This window comes from Cervus elaphus, chromosome 19, assembly GCF_910594005.1.
Source record: "Cervus elaphus chromosome 19, mCerEla1.1, whole genome shotgun sequence".
Taxonomy (NCBI): domain Eukaryota; kingdom Metazoa; phylum Chordata; class Mammalia; order Artiodactyla; family Cervidae; genus Cervus; species Cervus elaphus.
Window position 1 is genome coordinate 22,070,599 of NC_057833.1, and position 19,213 is coordinate 22,089,811.

At 37.5% G+C, this 19,213-nt stretch overlaps 1 protein-coding gene across 12 annotated transcripts in view; it reads right to left on the minus strand.

Annotated features, from left to right (window-relative positions):
- Positions 1 to 19,213, minus strand: part of MECOM (MDS1 and EVI1 complex locus) — a 610,388-nt gene that overhangs the window by 19,922 nt on the left and 571,253 nt on the right. For 6 of the 12 annotated variants that reach the window (XM_043875353.1, XM_043875346.1, XM_043875354.1 and 3 more), the window contains 4 exons: positions 18,971 to 19,127; positions 13,310 to 14,666; positions 10,578 to 10,665; positions 5,046 to 5,072 (listed from right to left, as the gene is read on the minus strand). In XM_043875353.1, the coding sequence (XP_043731288.1) occupies positions 5,046 to 5,072; positions 10,578 to 10,665; positions 13,310 to 14,666; positions 18,971 to 19,127 (1,629 nt within the window). The remainder of the gene's footprint in view (positions 1 to 5,045; positions 5,073 to 10,577; positions 10,666 to 13,309; positions 14,667 to 18,970; positions 19,128 to 19,213) is intronic. The other 6 variants (XM_043875347.1, XM_043875351.1, XM_043875349.1 and 3 more) reach the window with 4 other exon arrangements.

A 19,213-nucleotide genomic window follows, 5' to 3' on the forward strand; every position in this document is an offset into this window, starting at 1 on the left:
GGCCATCTTGTAAAATCAACTCATCCATTGTTTATTTGGTTCTCAGGGCACTCTGCCACTGGAGAACTCAGAGAGCCATTTAAAAGGTGTTTCTATTTTGTATGCACTCTGTATGTTTCTCCAAAGGCTAGGGCAGTAGACCAGAAGACTTCATGCAAGGATTAAAAATGGTAAAAACTGTACATTCAAGCAACTGATCAATTCAAGAAAATGATACTTCTGCTGATAAGATGGCAAGACAGAGTTGGAGGCCTAATTTATTTTGAGCTCAGGTTAAAAATAAAAGGCAACAATTTGTACTCAAAAGGATAATTAATAAAATTTATATTGCACGGACACATGGCTGGACAGAATACTACTGACTTCTAAAACTAGAGCAAAATCTTAAGTGAATGGCCTAAACATGATTCCCTTCTTACAAAGGGAATATTGTATGCTTAATTTTTCAAATGACTATTCATATTGTAGTTAGCTTTCTTTCTTTTCCCTTTATCCTGGAGTCTGCCCTCTCATTTCATGCCCGGACTCCTAATGCAAGCTACAAATTGCAACGTACAGGGTACCACTGCCAATTTGCCAAATGTCTTTCATCAAACACGGTGCAAAAAAATTCTCAGAGGAAAGTCAAGATACATTTACTTGTCAGACGACAAATGTGAATGCATTGGGAGGCGGTAGGGGCTGTAAGCTCAGAGGTTTGATTCATAATCACTCAGCTGCTAAAACATTCTCCACAGATGCAAGTGGACAGCACATTTGTCACTATGAAGGATTCTGACACATACTGATCACAGGGCAGAGATATGGAATGATGATGCTGCTCAGAGAGGTTGGCGGAAACTCTGTCCCTACAGAATATGGTCATTATTCCCCTCTAGCCAGAGCATTAGCATTTTCATATTACTTTGGATTTTATTTATTAAAAATCAATCTAGAAATATTTTATGATACTATTTTATTTGCATTTATTCCTTCTAATTGTTCTTCTCAGAAAATCATTTTGATAATCCACCCTCCATGGAATAAATTGTCTGAGTGAGAAATGACCTCTGGCCTTCAAGCTGATTAACAGTAACAAGCAAGGGTAAGGGTCATGATCGCATACATTTATGGGGAAGAATAGTAAGTGCGAGGGTGATGATTATAAATGTTTTATTTATGTACATTTAATATTTGAGTAAAGTTTCATTATCTAGTGGTTTTAAATCATTTGAGTGTCCGCCCTGCTGACACACAGATTCCTGTGGCAATACATCTTTCAGAAACACTTTCCTTTTATATGGAAAATAGCTTACTCATGACTGCTATTATTCTCGGCTTTTATCTCGAGCACATATAAACTGTAAGTCCTTCAAGTTATTTAACAGCAATTGGCTGTTGAGAAATGTGTCTTGCTTTAGGAGCTACTAATAGCTCCTTTTGAAGAAAGATCACTGTGATTACTTTACCTCAAACTGTTTCAACTTGGGAAAGCATCAAGAAATAAAAAAAAATATATTATGGACTTGACTAAGTAACAGTATTCTTAAGGATAACAAGAAAAAGAATAGTGGTTACTCAGGTGCCTCCTCTACAAGCCACCTCCACCTCTGGCTTCTGGTGTCAAATGAAAAGAAGATTAAATTGGAGTGGGGAAGAAGCAGAGGAGAAAGATGGGAAGTGAGCTGAGGGTAACTGTTAACACCACACATGAAGACACACACCCACCCACTTTCTTTCCAGTTAGTAACCACCAAAGCAACATAAAAGCCATCACTGAATCCTCTCTTTCATCTTCCTAACATTAGCTCTCATGTACTTAACATCAGCTGAAAAAAATAAATTTATCCATCAGGACATATAGAAGTAACTTGGACAAATACACACTACTATGTATAAAAGATATAAGTAATACAAACCTACTATATAGCACAAGGAACTCTACTCAATACTCTTTAATAACCTATATGGGAAAAGAATCTGAAAAAGAGTAGATACATGTATATGTATAACTGATTCACTTTGCTATACACCTGAAACTAACACAACATTGTAAGTCAACTATACTCCAATAAAATTAATTTAAAAAAGAATAAGTGACTTAGGCATCTGCTAGTTGGGGTAGTTTACCCATTCTGTGATCAACAATCAGTCCTACTCCATATCTTGGGATTAAGAAGAGCTTTATCTAGGGTATTGGTCAAAACCTCAACTTCCTCTAGCTATCTAGACTGACTTACATGATACTCCTCTTGGAAAAACATTCATTTTGTAGATGTAGTAAGTTTTGACATTCACTTTAAAGTCTGACTTGGTATTTTAAAAAATCAGGATGAATTGAGATAAATGAAACAATTTAGCTACAATTACTTCTCAATTATGAAAATAAAAATGAAGGGGACAACACGTACTACAATGAACAGGAAATTTGCTGAAAATAAGGGGAAAAAGGGAGGCAAAAATTGGATCATATTTTTAGAAAGATATTGCCCTATATCCTATCAATGTCATTGACTAATCTCCAATCAGTAAATGACAGGTTTTTTTCCCTATAGAACAGTGATTTTTATTTACATATATTATAGTTGTTGATGGTATCTGCAGCCAGATGTCTGGAAAAGGAAGTCATTTCCCCCCCTTTCAGTTCCCAAGAGGCTATTAACTTTAAACTGACGCAAACTAGTATTTAGACACAATTCCCTAGCTTCTACCAAAAATGTAACTATCTCCCTTGTCAAATAGTTCATTTTTGTAAAAACATTTCAGCAGGCAAGATAACATCAACTGGGTCCGAAGCACTTAGCTTAACATTTTTTTATCAGGCAGCCAATAATTGATGACATAAAGAAGTTTCTCATTAAAACTATTAAAGTGACAATCTGATTATACAAAATGATATGTCCAATGGCACCATGAATTATGTGACCTAATGTTTCACAAATTAGAGTACACATGCCTTTATCATAAAACAACTAACTTTTCATAAATAACTTATGATGGGAAAGTTTGTAGATTTGGTAGTTTTCTATATTTATTCACTTGATAATCTTGGGAAATCTTAAAATCATGGCCATTTGGGGGAGAAATAAGTATCCATATTTTATGGTTGTCTCATTCCATGTATCATATTCTGCAGTCATGATTATAAAATTATAGCTTTCAACCACTAAAAATTATAAAATTTAATATTTAATACTTCCCACTAATACCCATTTTATAATAAAAATATAAATTACTGCTCTGCAAAATCTGTGATTTAAAGAGTGGGAGTGTTTCCAAAGCATTGTCATGGCAGTTGCTATACCATTGCATTATCAGGAAAAGGCATTTAACTTAAAATCTGAACTGTCTTTGTAAGTTGTAGCAGCACGGGCCATTTGTACAGGAGACAACACCTTATTCTCGAAGCAGCTAGCAGCAAAGCTACCATCAAGTAAAAGTCAGCATTAGAAAGAACGAAGACAATGCAGCTCGATATTTAAGACAAACCCTTGCCAGGGAAGGAAGACCGAAAAACACTAGAAATAATAAGACAGGATAACCAAAGAACAATGCTGTCTACTACACAATTTTGCCTAACAAGGAAGCCTCTGTCTCTTTGCTCTTATACTGTGGAAATAAGTGAACTTAAACCTTAAAAGTTGATAGGATGAGAAAAATCCACAATTCTTCACATATTCCACAGAAGGAATAAATGGAAGAATTTCTGGTAAAGGAAAACTAACATCAGATAGAGGAAATAGGTAAGTGCCAAAGTGTTCTAATTTAAAATAATTTATATGTAATGTTATGGTGACTAAGGAAAAATTGAACTACTTTTCAAGATTTCATCCATACTTTAAAATCAGTATAATTCTGAGGGAAGAGGAGAATAAAAGAGTAAAAATATATACACTTAGAGGAAATTTTGTAATACATGCTATTTATATACATTTTCATTGTCTCAAGGTTTATTTAGGGGTGAAACATAAATAAATAGTAAAGCTGTCTCCTAGTGATGTCAACTTACTGTATCTGGAAATATTAATTGAAAGTTGAGGGGAAGGATAAATAGGGAAATTGGGATTGACATATACATACTACTATATAAAATAAATAATTAATAAGAACCTATTGTATAGCACAAGGAACTCTAAACACTCTATAAGGGCCTATATGAGAAAATAATCTAAAAACAAAGAGTGGATATATATGTATGTATATCTGATTCACTATGCTGGACGTCTGAAACTAACAAGACTATAAATCAACTGTACTCCAATAAAAATTTTTAACAATTTAAAAAGAAAGTTGAGGAAGCGGGTTGTTGGTATTGTTGAGTCACTAAGTCATGTCTGACTCTTTGAGACACCATGGACTATAGCCCACCAGGTTCCTCTGTCCATGGGATTTCCCAGGCAGGAATATTTTGGAGTGAGTTGCCACTTCCTTTTCCAGGGGATCGTCCAGACTCAGGGATCGAACCCACGTCTCCTGCACTGGCAGGCAGATTTTATACTGCTGAGCCACCAGGAAGCCTGAAGAAGTGGGCCCCAACGCTAAAAGATATATTCTTTAGATAGATAAAGATTTTTAAACATTTAGTATTGTGAATCCACACAGCCAGAACCAAGTTCTGCCCTGGGTTATATGGGATGTGAATTACAATGTCAACTAGGGTCTACATATAAGTTCAGGTTTTATCCTTTTTTAAGGCTTTATCATAAACATCTTTAACATGCTGGTACAGGCTCCCCCAAATAATTATTGTTTCCACTTAGTGATCCATCTTGAAATCCCTATTAACAGATGCTCCCAAGTACTCAGAAAGAGTTCTACATCAAGGTACAATTACTATGGAATGGGTTAGATTTAGAGAATAAACTTTCTGTAAACAATTTATAGACACTAAATGTCCAACTGAAACTGAAAGTATCTTGCAGCTTGACAAAGATGAAAATCTATCTGCTAAAGCTCTATCATTAAAGGAAAAGGGCTCAGAGATCTCTCTATGGCAATTTATAATATTAGTTGTTTTCCTTTTAATGCTACATTATTTTAGTCAAAAATATAAATAGAAAACTTACCCAAGTTCTCTGATCAGGCAGTTGGAACTGGGAGCAAAATTGAAACAAAAACAAAAAAATTACTTCTGTATAGGTATCTTTATTGCAATCTATCCTTTGAGAAATTAACATTTATACTAAGTAATTTTTGCTTATCATATAACTATACCTTGAGTAAAAGCCTTGGTAATGAATATTTTTATAACACTGAGTTTTCTTTATTTACCTCAATTAAATTTTAAGAATCAAGGTTATAAACCAGAATGTTCTTTTTCCCAAGAAAGCTAAATACTACTTACTACCAAATCTTAGCAAAATAGATGACTTCCTTTTCATTTGTTTCTACTGACTGCAAAACAAGATTCCTAAATTTTACTTTAATAACTAAAATTTAAGCAATTTCCTGCAAAAAAATCTAGTCTCTTATATTTTTATAGCATTAATGACAAAGAAAATAAATACTCACTCAAATGTGAATCTCTGAGTAACAGAAAGGTAGTGTACTTAGAAATAAACTGGTTTCTATTAACATGGGACCATCAGCAGTCTGAACTCCGAAGAATATTAATGAAAAGAACTACAAATGTTTAGATATTTGTGACAATTTATGACAAGACTCACGGGTGAAAATGTCAGTGAATTACTGGGTTGGCCAAAAAGTTTGATTAGGTTTTTCTGTAAGATCGTATGTAAAAATATGAATGAACTTTTTGGTTAACCCAATAGAAGCTCTACCAGGAAACACAAATGTTATAGCTTTAAAAACATCATGTTGCTTGTTTAAAGGGGATATACCATGCTTTCTTAGGTTACTTGTTTAAAGGGGATATATCTTGCTTTCTTAGGTTACAGTATCTTCAATAAGGAATATACACAGTTTTTAAGGATGAAAGGTTTACCACAGAAGAAATCTAACACAAGAAACACTTGTTGAAAGCAAAGGAAAGACGAAGGGCAAAAGACTTACGTGATTTTCACATCAATATACACATGAGAACTTGGGAAAAGACCTCGGTCTTTTTCCCAGTTCTTTGGAATACTGTAACAAGTAGACACTTTAAATGAAGAAAGTGAAGACACTTTAAAATGAAGAAAATAAAAAAAGAATGAATAAAGCACAGAAATGTAAGTAAAATAGGGTTTCCGTTGTGGATTAACACAAAGCCAAACATCTGAAATTGAAATATATAAGTAACTAAAAATAATATTTAAAGTATAGGAAAATCAAACAAAGGTATAATTTATCGCCAGTCTTATACTAGTATAATTGCCAAGTGATTTCTATGGCAATTCAAATGAGCTGTCAATGTGAATGCAAGGTACCCAAAATGCAAAGTACCCAATGAAATGGACATTCCAAAGATCACAGGGTAATATCATTTCCTCCATCTCACCTCCTGTGGCTGTCATCTTCTTTTCAAAATTATAATCTAAGACTCCAAAATGTAATTTTCAAGCACATAGTCAGAGAGAAACCCTATACTACTTATTTCAGCCTTATGTTAAACTAACTTATTTATAAGAGAAAAATAGAAAGTGAAATAGTGCTCTAGTGGCCTGACAGAGCAAACGTACTTCTCTAAGAATTGAACTGAGAGGAATTTAGACCCTGAGAATGATAAAGCCAGTATTTATCTTTTGATTCTGATGTATATGTTCCTATATGTTTTCTGTATTTTTGTCAAGGATTTTAAAAATACATATTTTCTTCTAAAAGGCAGTAAAATAGCCTAATAATTTATTTCCAATAAAATTTAATAAATATCCAATTTATTTGGATAAGTGAAAATCAAAGCGTTAGTTGCTCAGTCTTGTCCGACTCTTTGCGACCCCATGGACTGTAGCCTGCCAGGCTCCTCTGTGCTTAGGATTTTCCAGGCAAGAATACTGAAGTGGGTTGCCATTCCCTTCTCCTGGGGATCTTCCAACCCAGGGATCAAACGCTGGTCTTCTGCATTGGAGGCAGATTCTTTACCATCTGAGTGGAGTGCCAACTTTCATTGATTAGTAACTATGTACAGGGTAGGCAAGCGGGGGCCGGTGGGGGCAAGGCAGGACAGAATATAAAGACATACAGAAATAGTAAAATTTTTACAATCAGAGAATACCACTACAAAGCATTTACATATCTATCTTTTATAGGTTTTCCCTAAAGCATGGAAAACATGTGGTCTCCTTTTAATTATGATAACAACCCTAAGAAATAGATAGAGGTAGATAACCCTGAGATAAATACCATTATTCTTACTCTGAAGATGAGGATATAGAAGCCCCAGAGGGACGATGTGATTTGCTCCAAAATACTTTAAATGAAAAATGAAGTTGTGAATGGTCTTAACCGAGCACTTATCTACCTACAAAACGATGGCAAGCCCTGGGTGCAGAGGAGGCAAGTCCTTTCATTTTGGTGGCATGCTTTGGTGTCCAAGACAGCACCAAAAACACAGCAAACATCCTTCCAGGTATTTCTAGATACTTGATGTATCTCTACCAAAGAAACTGGGTTCAGGGGATGGCAGGAGGGTATTTTACGGGTACTCCTTCATAGTCAAAACAGAATACTTCTGCATCCAATGATAAAGAGAGCTTTTCCACCTCTAGATCCTTCCACATGCCAAGCACAGTGCTAAACATGTCATGTATGTGAGCACTGATCCTTTCAGCTGCCCCTAGTAAGGCTGGAAGGGGTAAACGCATTACACTGATACAGAAGGCTCAGAGAGATGAACTACATGGCTCACACTTGAAGCATTTCTGCTAATAAGTAGTAAAGCCTGTTCTAAAGCAGTTATTTCTGGCCCCAAATCCTAGGCAGTTTCCCTTTGTTTTCATTTGTTTGTTTATTTGTTTGTGGGAAGGTGGATCTTGAGGCTGTGATGGAATTGATAAAGTACTAGAAAGAACAAAAAAAAGTTCTGCTGAAACTTCCGAACATATGAGGCAGAGTTTCTGAAAGAACAGTCCTCGTGTGTGTGCTCAGTCACGTCTGACTCTGCAGCTCCACGGACTGTAGCCCACCAGGCTCCTCTGTCCATGGGATTTTCCAGGCAAGAATACTGGAGTGGGTTTCAATTTCCTACTCCAGGGGATGTTCCCAACCCAGGGATCGAACCTGAGTCTCCTTTGTCTCCTGCATTGCAGGTGGATCTGCTAAACCATCAGGGAAGCCTAAAGTCTGAAAGGACAGACTGCTCTGGAGGCTTGACGAAAATTCAGGGCCCTGAACATCTCTCAGGTGACACTCTTTATGCCCTAAAGTGACATACAGCCATTACACACAAAAACAGCCACAACGGTTAGTTATCAAAATAATGAAATATTTCTGTCGTCATTCATAAATAGCCTTTGCCCCAACTACCCTGATGTCCTCCTGCTGCCCCGGCCTCCTCCCAAAACACCCTTCAGACAGCCCGCCAGCCAGCAGCAAAGCACGAACAGTTGGCCAGCAAGGGCTTCCAGGACCCAGCTCCCCAACGGCAGGAGCCCATTCAGATTGATCAGTATTCATGACATATGATGTGTTAAATATTTTACTGATCACTATTGGGTACTGTTCTTCCAGCAACATGCAGCAATAGTTAGTCCTGTATAACAAGACATGACATTCTGGTGTGGGAATATAAATAGGTGTGGGAAGGACACCCTCTGCCACTGTGCTCACATAGGTATATTTTCAGTGATCTGAGCGGGTGATTGCTATACTCCCAAGCTCCATACACATGCCTCATCTTTTGCTATCCTTCATTAATTTTGTGAATATTAAAACATAGCAGATTTTCTTATATCATTTGATTAAAAATATGCATATACTACATTTACAACAGCTGCATGCACATGTAAAGATGTTAGACAAAACTCCCCATTTTCTGAACCAGTAAATTTGCCTTAGCTAGCTAGAAATCTTTGAATTTCAGAGAAGATAGGGACCTTACACCCACTCCTTCATCTAATAAGTAAGGAAACCAAAAGCCAGGTAGATTGAGTCACTCAAAGACACTGAATCCTGGCATTTTTTTTTCCCTCCTTTAAACTACATACCCAGAGCACTTGATTCTGAAATGATTAGTTACTAGATTTTAAAGATAATTAGAATATAAAATAGATTGATTTATTATAATTAAAACTGTAATTAAATTAAATTTAATTACAGTTATAAGGATAACTATAATATCTTTATAAGCATTTAATTAGAAAGTTATCAAGAGAGATACACTTTTTGTATATCTGACACAAAAATGCATTTTATGCTCAGGTTTATTAGCCCACGAGACCAACAAGTGCAATTCAGATCAATCTAAATGTGGAAAATAAGTACCTGATAAACATATACTGTTTTAGGACTTGCTTTTCCATAAACTAATTTAAGAAATTCCTTAATTTTCTACACAAAATGAATACTAACTGGAATATTTCTAACCCTTTTCATACTAAATCATATATTGTTTCAGGTTAAAACAGAATTTTTGAGCAATGACAGATCTCGCCACTCAACCCAGAATATGGTATTTCAGCTCTCCTACTTTATTGTCAAGAATTTGGGAAAGTACTTTTAAAAATGAAGAAAGAAGCAGGAGCAGAGAGGGTGAGGGTGAGGGGTGGGGGAAAGAGTCATATCCCAAGATGATTAAATTTGTTTCATAGCTTTCTGTAAGATAAGTTGCATAGAATTTTCCACCAATTTTATTAGAGAAGCATAAGTTTTGGTTTGAATATATTGGAACAGAACAAATCAGTTACCTCTGTTGTCAAACATTTTCATAAAAGTTTTGCTTACTATTTATAAGGAGCTTGTATCCTTAATAATGAGTAAATTTAAAAAAATTATTAAGAAACCAGATTCAAGATGTTTATATATTCCTTCTTTCAGTATAATTCTCCACACTTTAATTGATATGTAAACTAGTTTTTTTTTTAATGACCAAAAACGTGGGGACATAAAGATGAACCAATTAGATAGCACTGCTCTGTACTTTCTTTGCAGTGAGAAATTATACGTATTTTGATAAATGGACACAACTCCATCCAGCAAATAGCTCTGTGTATTGTGGTGAATTCTTGTGCAATTACAGAACTTTGCTGGAATGCCCAGTGGTCTCTAGATAAATTCCTTCACCCTCTATGGTAACAACTTGTCAGGTAGACTCATTTCCTGTTTTTATCTAAGCACTAAAAGAACACGAATGACCTTCATGAGTTTGGGACAAATTGCACAGTGATCCATTTCTTACAATTGCAAATTTTTTAAACACGAAAGACAACTTCAATATTTAATTTCTTAAATGAATTTTGCTCACTCCAAAATACACTTTAGCTCAGCAAGTACTTAATAGAGAATAACTTAACACTGAACCCATGTTATTTTTACATATATATATCGACTACTTTTTCTTTAAAAAGTTTGGATTTTAATTCTGCTAGAATTTCCTGTGTTCTTCCACACCAGCGTCATAGGAAATCCTAATGTTCTCAAGATTTCTTTCATTTCATTGCACCTGCTTTTCAGGATCAACAAGTTAGTTTACAAGCTTGAAGTCTCAAATTCAAAATACTTACTTGTGGGTGAAATAAGAATCCTGGAGAAGGCCTCAAGTATTTCTCTTTTAAAGCTTCAAGTGGGTCAGTTAGTTTTCTTTTCTCTACTCTGAAAGGTTAAAATTAGATTTTGGAGAAGAATCAGTCTCACAGATCAATCCCTGCATAATCGCTGACATTTAAAACAGCTAACAATAAAGCAAATGGTAGGTTGCCGGGAAGCACACTAATAAAAATATAAAGACATCTGTTTCAGTTCTTGAAGAATACTCGTGGCACTTCTGGGTGCTCAAAGAAAGAAGGTCCTTTTTAAAATGGAAAAATCCTATTGAATGAGTAGTAATACTAATAATAATGAGAAGGAAATGTTAAAAACGAAGTCATAAAATTGGAGGCATCACTCACAAGTTTGTACCTTTCCACTGCAAATGTAGACAAAAATGCGGGCTGATTTCAAAAGCCAGTGAAGAAGGTTCACTTTGAAAATTAAAGTCGTTTTCTATCAATAAGGCGCTCCCACAAATCATCATTCTATGTCTTTTACATTTATGAATGCCAGCAGGAGACTTTCTAAGCCTGCTACACACCCCGCTAGCCGATGCTGATAATAAACAGGGTAGGTGAAAGAGCGGTGGTAGGAAGAGGATAAAGAACTTTTTGAAGATAAGGAAAGACTTTATCAAACCTATCTATACAGTTCTTCTGCTTTAGAACGGTTTATCATTCTATTTTCTATCAAGCATATAAGAAATGACATTGTGGATTGAATTAATTTCTTTCACCAACTGTTGGTGATTTCGTTTTTAAAAATATTCAATAAGTATACTTTTAAAATAGTTTCAGAATGAATAGAAGCAGCTTCTGTGGTAAGTTGCTTCTGTTATGTCCAACTCTTTGCAACCCTATGGACTGTGGCCCGTCGGGCTCCTCTGTCCCTGGGATTCTCCGGACAAGAATAATGGAGTAGGTTGCTATGCCCTCCTTCAGGGGATCCTCCTGACAGGGATGAAACCTGGGTCACCTGCACCTCCTGCATTGGCAGGCAGGTTCTTTACCACTAGTGCCACCTGGGAAGCCTAGAAGGAGCTTCGACTTCTTGAAACTGCATATATGTTATGTTTTACATATACTCTTTCACTTATTGAAATCAGTGCCCTTATACCCATTTTATGGATGAAGAAGACTTTAAGACGTGAGAAAGCTGAAATTTCAACCCAGGTCTTACACTAAAACTGGGTTTAGGTCTTTTATGAGCTTGGTGAAATGAGATGCCTAAAGCTTCAGTTGAAACTGATGTACCAGAAAGAAGACTGAGATTAGAATAAGCAGGTGGAAGGCTGGGAGATGATGGAGAAGAGTGGAAGGGGTATGTAGATGAACTGGAAATTCATTGCCATTGGGAGGGTCTAAGAAAGAAAGCTTGAGAAATTATCTTCACAAAGGGCTGAGAAATATCACTGAGTTAGAAATACAACCTTACTGACCATGTGTAATATACAAGCTACACACAAAATATGGAAGATTTGGTTCCCCCCCCCCTTTTTTTTCTTTCTCTGTAAAAGAACTGCCACATAAAAGAAAATACAATCATTGGGTGGATGGTGGGGGGTTGGGGTGGGGAGTGCCCAAGCAAGGTAATGATGGCTTTGGGACATTTTTGTTTTGTCCTTTTCTATGCCCCTTGTCATGTTCAAGTAGGGGTAGTCCTTAATGAACTGGTAATGTTTCTTGGTTAACATACATAATAAAGGTAGAAAACGAGTTTGAAGTGAAACGAGTTTGCAGCTCTGGTACCTACCAAGTTATAGGTGCTCAAAAAAATATTGTGAATGAAGAAATTGAACAAAACTGTCTCCTGATTTTAAAAAAAAAAAACTAGGCAAAAATATCAAATACTGCCGGCTTAAATAAGTACAATAAAAAATTGCCTACATTTTCCATTAACTCTTAACGATGTTTATGATTTGAATGAGAAAGTAAACGTGAAAATGCTCAGTGATATTTAAAACATCGCAAGCACTGTTATTGTTGTTTGTACACTTTGAAAAAACCTAGTATTTAAAAACTGAATCATCCCGAATGGTCCAGTGTTAACTGAGAACTGGACCTAAGAGGCTTTTTATTAAGCATGTATTTCCCCACCCTAAAAAATTTTGGATGCAAAGGAAATTGAATAATGCAGGCATTAAACACAGATGTGTTTTTAAGCCGATCATTAACATCATTTACAAAGCATTTTTGTGATCAATATTTCATTTACATGGGGCTTCTAACAGATTTACTTAGAAACAGAATCGGACCAGCACTTATTAAGGTTTGTGTTGGTAGGTTAATAAAGAATAAACTCTAGCTCTGTCCCATTTCATTCCAAATAACCTGACCCATTTAAGTACCCACACATATTTGCATTAATCCTTCAGGAGCCTCATTCTTCCGCCACTTGACAACTTGCTTTAAATATGGCTTTCCCATATTTTCCACTTAAAAAAAATAATGTGTTTAAAAATAAATTTATTGTCAAGGGAAAGAACTCCATGGGTCTATTCCAAAACCCCAAGTTCGGAGACATCCAAAAATAAGTCCAAAGCTAATGAGTTGACTTTCTGAATAAAAAATGAATTCACCAGATCAAACAACTTTACTCGGTTTTATAACAATAATAAAAAATGGTTTGTTGAAAGTCGTAACTTTAGCGTATAAAAACTACCTTTTGTGTGTCCGTCCACACTTAGCGGTCTCCCAGCCTCCCTTACCTGTAAATGGGGTCCATAAAGAAAGGAGTGGGTCTAGCATGCTGTAGGGAACCATCGGATGCTGGTCTTGGTTCAATGTTGCCTCCTTTCTTCTCCCCAAACACGTGGTTTTTACGAGGCTCAGTCAGCTTGGTCCCACTGGCTCTGCTTCTACTGCCCATACTTAGATCCAGGGGCTGGTCTTGGCTTGCAGCCGGGGTCGCCGAAGGCTTGGCAGGTACTGGGGTTAAGGGCTTCTCGTCCTTGCGTTTAGTGGTGAGATCAAAGGGAGACTCAGAGCTTCCCTTCTGCAGTTTCTTTACTTCACTTGGTGATTGGGGCTCCATTTTCAAAGGTAACGATCTCAAGTCTCTATCAGGAAATGGGTACATTGATTGAGAGAATGCTGGAAAAAATGGGAGGGGAAACATGGAAGGGTAAGGTAAAGCTCCAACTTTTTTGTCTTGCAGCCCCACCAGTCCTGTTGAACCAAAGTATTTTTCAGCAATAGAAGCAATAGCCTTTATAGAATCATTCACAGCTCCTGACACCGCAGTCTGCTCCTCTAAAGATGGTGAGAAAATGGAATGATTGCTGTATTCTTTCTTATTATGTATTGAAGCCAGATTCTGAAGAGGGCTTACTTTGTCTTTGAACATTTTACCATTTTCTTTAAATTTCTCTTTATCACTTTCAATGTCACTTTCCAGATCAGAGCCCGAGGTTGTTTCCAGGTCACTGCCACTTGGCGTACTGACATCATCAAGGTCACTACTCTCTGACTGGTCACTGATTTTCTCAAGGGGCCTCTCTTCAGAGGACCTCTCGGGCTGGAGCTCCACTGGCTTATTGTCCCCTAGAGGTGGGTGTTTAGATAGTGCCTTCAAAATATCCTGTGTGGCTGGTAGTATCTGAGGATGTGTCATGAGGGGACTTTGACTTTTGTTTGTCTGTTCAGTACTTGACAGTCCTTTAACAGGAGAACTAGCAGGTATCAAAGGAGGCCTGTGGTACAAGCCGGAAGGAAATAGACCAGGGAAGCTAAAAGAAAATCCAGGAGCTGTTGGAAAGGTAAGACCAGCAGGATGCCTATTGGCGCCAAAATAGTCAGCAAGGCCCGGGTTGGCATGACTCATATTAACCATGGACGTTTTATCCATAGCTGGGGTTCCAGGAAGTGAAATGCCTTGGCCAAAAAATCCACCTGCCGCAAAATGGTTCTTGCCCTCACAAAACCTCCTGTGTTTATTTAAGGAAGACGTAGTGCTGAACATTTGTCCACAGTCTTTGCACTTGATTTGGGTTCTGCAATCAGCATGCATGCGCTTATGACGACAAAGGTTTGAAAACTGAGTATAGGATTTATGGCAGACCTCACCTGTGTGCAAACAACAAAAAAGAATCTCAGGCTTTATGGCAATTGCTTCTGAATTTAGCAAGTATCACAAGTGGTTTACCCCAAATTTCAATTAGGAAGCCAGGAAAAGACGTTGGAGGCACCAAAGTGGTGCTCCAAACACAGAAAACCCCATTTCACTAGATTCCAAAGCAAGGCATCCAACCTGACAAATGTCTTGAGACAGCACAAATATTTCATATAAATATATATAAATATTTGTCACCCCCACTACATCATATTTTGCATCATATTTGTGTATTCAAATATTTATTAAAAAGTCAAATTCCAGCATGCACTAATTTCCCAACCCAATGACGACACCATCAGAATCTTTACAACATAAATTCTTAAGATCTGCTAAACATGAAACAGAACAGGAATCCCTTTAAAATTTTAGACCATTTATAGATTTCTATATTGTAAGCACCAACACAAAAGAAACAGCCTTCCCCTCCCCCAGAAACTTCACCTTTATTCCCTCTTCCCTCGGGGAAAAAGCCTGTGACTGCTCTACCATTATTTAATTTGTATTATATCATATGCTCTCATCATTCACACATCAAAGCCACACAACAATGCACATTGTGTATTCTGAGGCATTTTTAACAATCATTTTCATGATTTGAGAAAGACTGACATAATTTACAATGGCGCTATTTTAAGCCTGCAAAGGAAACTAAATTGAATGTAGCCCATCCTGCATTGCTGGTTCCCATGAACTATGAGCACGTCCTCTGACTTCCCCTCACACCAGTGGTTGTGCTAACCTTCCTGCATTTATGAAACCCCGTCCTTGGGAAACATGTCCACTTGTTGTCATATCTTCTCGGGTTATCTTGGGGCTTGACTTGTATGCGGTACTGCCAGCTACGGCAAGCAGGGGAGAGTGCATGGAATGCTCGAATCCAGTCAGGGTACAGTAGTGGGTGCGGCTGGAAATAACCCTCTTCCCCCAGAATTTGCCAAAAAAGTAGAACATCTTCTTCCTCATATATGTCTGAACAGATCTAAGTATATTTTAAGACCAAACTCCTTGACCCTTAATAGCTCCTTTGCTATGTAGGAATCCCACTCATTCCACGTCTGGCAAGATTATAGTATCCATTTTCCAAGCATCACATTTTTACGTTACTTTACTAAAGATGAGTCCCCTTCACGTGTGAGCTTACTTTCATGCTTCTGTGCGTGTTAATCCATGCAGAAACATGATATGCCTTGTTAATAATTGTTGAAACAAATATAAGAAATCAAATTGAAGATAAAACGCAACATTTCTTTCTTTCATGTGATGACTGCCTTTAAACTCCTAAGTCAAAACAATAACAACTAAAAAAAAAAAATATTCAAAGAAGATTTTATGAACCTTCAGTCATGCAAAATTCATCCGGAACTTCGATTATCCCCCACACCACCAAACAGGAAGTACCAAGTGATTCCATATCTATTTCTTTTACTACTAACGATTAAAATGCATTGCTACACATATCAATTGTGCTTAGTAACATTACAGGAGCTTTCAGCTGTGGGATGATTCATGACACTGTAGAGTCTAAAACATGCATTTTAACGGGAAGAGAAAACGTGAGTTATTTCTTTTCAAGTCATTCTATTGGAATATTCAACAGAGTCTGCTTTAAAAAGATATACTAGTTAACCATATACAATAAATACACATACTATTGAAATTCTTTGATATAATAATTAAAACCATATGAACTAGAGGGTAGAAACATGAGACTTTCACTAGTTATACTAATTCAGCTATGAGAAATAACAAGAAATAGTAAATAAAATGTTGATGGAATTCTAAACGTGCACTCATTACAAAAGTGACACCCCTCCTCTGGGCCATTAAAAGTCATTGAGAAAATAGCCCGATGGGTGTTCAAACAAGGTGTAAGGTTTTGAAAGGTTTGTAATATTTTGGCAAAGAAATATTGCTCTCTACACTTCTTTCTAACAGCGGGAGAGGTTTCAGAAAATCAAGAGTTCCTCTATATGGGAGTAACAAAAGGTGTGTCTGACTTTCCTGGTTGGAGGCTCTCTCACACTGCCAAACAGTATTTGTATCAGGTCTCCAAAACTTAGAATGTGGGCTGTCTCCATCGGCAGAGGCTTTGTTTTTCTCACTTGAAGGCCCAACCTGGCCCACCACAAACCACCAAGCCTGCAGGTAAGGGGCTCAACTGATGCTGAAGTCTAGGCTGTACTGTAATTTTCTCAATAATAAGGAATTAGTCAGCAGTTAACATTGCATTTTTCTACTTATTAAACAAATTAAGAGGTATTTTGAATATATTCAGCCTATTAGAGCATGTGGTTTCTATTTGGGAAGGCTGGAGGTTTCTGTAAAGGCAGTGAGTAATTATCTTAGCGCTGGTGACTCTGGGCTCAAGCTTGGCGGCGCACTGTAATAAGAGACAGTTGCCATAAACACACCAGTGGGGGTAAAGCGTGGTGTGTGGCCTTCTGGTGAGAAACAGATATCAACTCTAGGTGAACCTCCTCCACTCCAAAGTCTCCACACCAACTCCTCTTTTGTTCTGAAATTACACGGCTATTATTCATAATTACCCCATGGTCCTCTGTCAGATTTTATATTTGAAGAATGCCATCTGCTATTTAAATTTACCAATAATTACTGAAAATACAGTCATGGGAAATAGGTCTGCACAATCTGATTGGGAAAGGATACCCTATCGTGTTTTAAAGTGAAACACTGGACTTCAACACAATTAAAATTCCAGATCCCAGAATCTTAGATGATAGGAATTTCTATTTTCTGACTTTTAAATAGTAGTGAAAGCATTAAATGGGTGATGATAATTTGTGTGATCAATTCCTCTCTATTTCCCACCAAAACATACATGTCTCAAAATGTATTTCTGAAAAATCAGAAATAAATGAATTATGTATGCCTGTAGTACTTGTAAGTACATTTTTAGGGCATTACGACCTAGAGTCAGGAATGTCTTTTTGAGACAAGAAGTCTAAAATTTCCAGTGTATATTTTATTTCCCATGACTTTCAACAGAGCTTCCTCAAGAGAGACTAGAGCACCCTTTTGTTTCTCTGCTAGTCCTTTTCAATCCACCCAGGGAACAGAAGAACATATGAGCAAAACGGGATGCTAGAGTAAGCTGGAAAGGGAAAGAAAAGCTCTCGTCGGGCTTGGAAACATAAAAGAGAGCCATGCAAAGGTAAAAAGGAGGCGTGTTAGTCTCTGGCATCTCCATGTTGGCACTGAAAACTAGGTTTTTTTCCATCAGGTCCTGTAGTAGTGTCTCATATACCTACTACAAACCATCAAGTAGCTGTCAGAAAAAAAAAAGTAGCTGTCAGAAAAACTGTTTTGCAAGGATTCCCAAGTCAGAGGATTTGCCAACTCCTGAGTATGCTTCATCCAATTCTGTGCTTATCTGGATCCAAAATCTGTCTCGAAGTTTGTGACAGAGCCCAGTGACTCACTGTGTTTATATGCCCCGCTGAGCCATGGAGAAGCCCAGAGTTCTTGCCCAGATGGACTGAGAACAACTGATTTTCCATATGAAACATTTCAGCACAATACAGAAAACAGGGGTGGGTGGACAAGAGAAGAAGCAAAAGAGGGCTGAGGTGGACCTGTCCTGAAGCCCTTGGTTACAGGGATATTCTAGGTAGGCGGTCAGATTGAACGTCCCCTGGAAATACACTGTAAATTTGCTTGAGTGCATGGGGTTAGAGACGCAGCGTGTCTGGCATCAAAGTAAAAGTGTTCTGCTTTTCAAGTAACGGAGACCTACTGATCTGCAACCTATGATCAGCCACAAAGGGTAGATTAAAGGGTCTTTTATTTGCCCCATCCCCTCCCCCACCACACACCCACAGTCCTAAACCTACTTGCCAGGTGAGGTTCTTCTAGCTCTTTCTGACCCAGAACAGGTTTTTCTCACTTCATTTTGTCTAGTGTACCTGTGATTTGCTGTTTTTACAAACCACTCACATTTCCAACATGACAAATCTCACAACCTGGGGGGCTTCCTTCACATTATTTAACGTGTCTTTTCTCTACCTGTTACTGATCCCATCTAAAAGAAAACACCCCAGGGATCATAGGCAAAATACCATAGATCTGGTTATAAAAGATTTTCTTGTCATAGAAAACAGCCTGACAGGATGAGACCGTGAATTGCTAATGCAGAGGCCCCCTCATTCGGGGCCACGTGTGGCTCACTCTCCTGGTTACAGAGCTTTTCGGATGAGAGACAGATGCAGGAAAGGGGGCTGGAGTGTTGAAAACTTACAGATAAAGGGCTTCACACTGCTGTGGATGTGCTTGTGTTGTTTGAGGCCCGACGAAGTGGCAAACGTTTTGCCACACTCGGGGCACGCGTGGGCCCGGGCACCAACGTGCTGAGAGCGGATGTGCCGCTGAAGGTTGCTAGGGTCCGTGAAAACCTGCTAGGAAATGAGTACTGATTAATCAAGAAACTTAATTCTAGGACACAAGAAAGAAGACCAGGAATGACTCAAGAAGGGATTGTGTG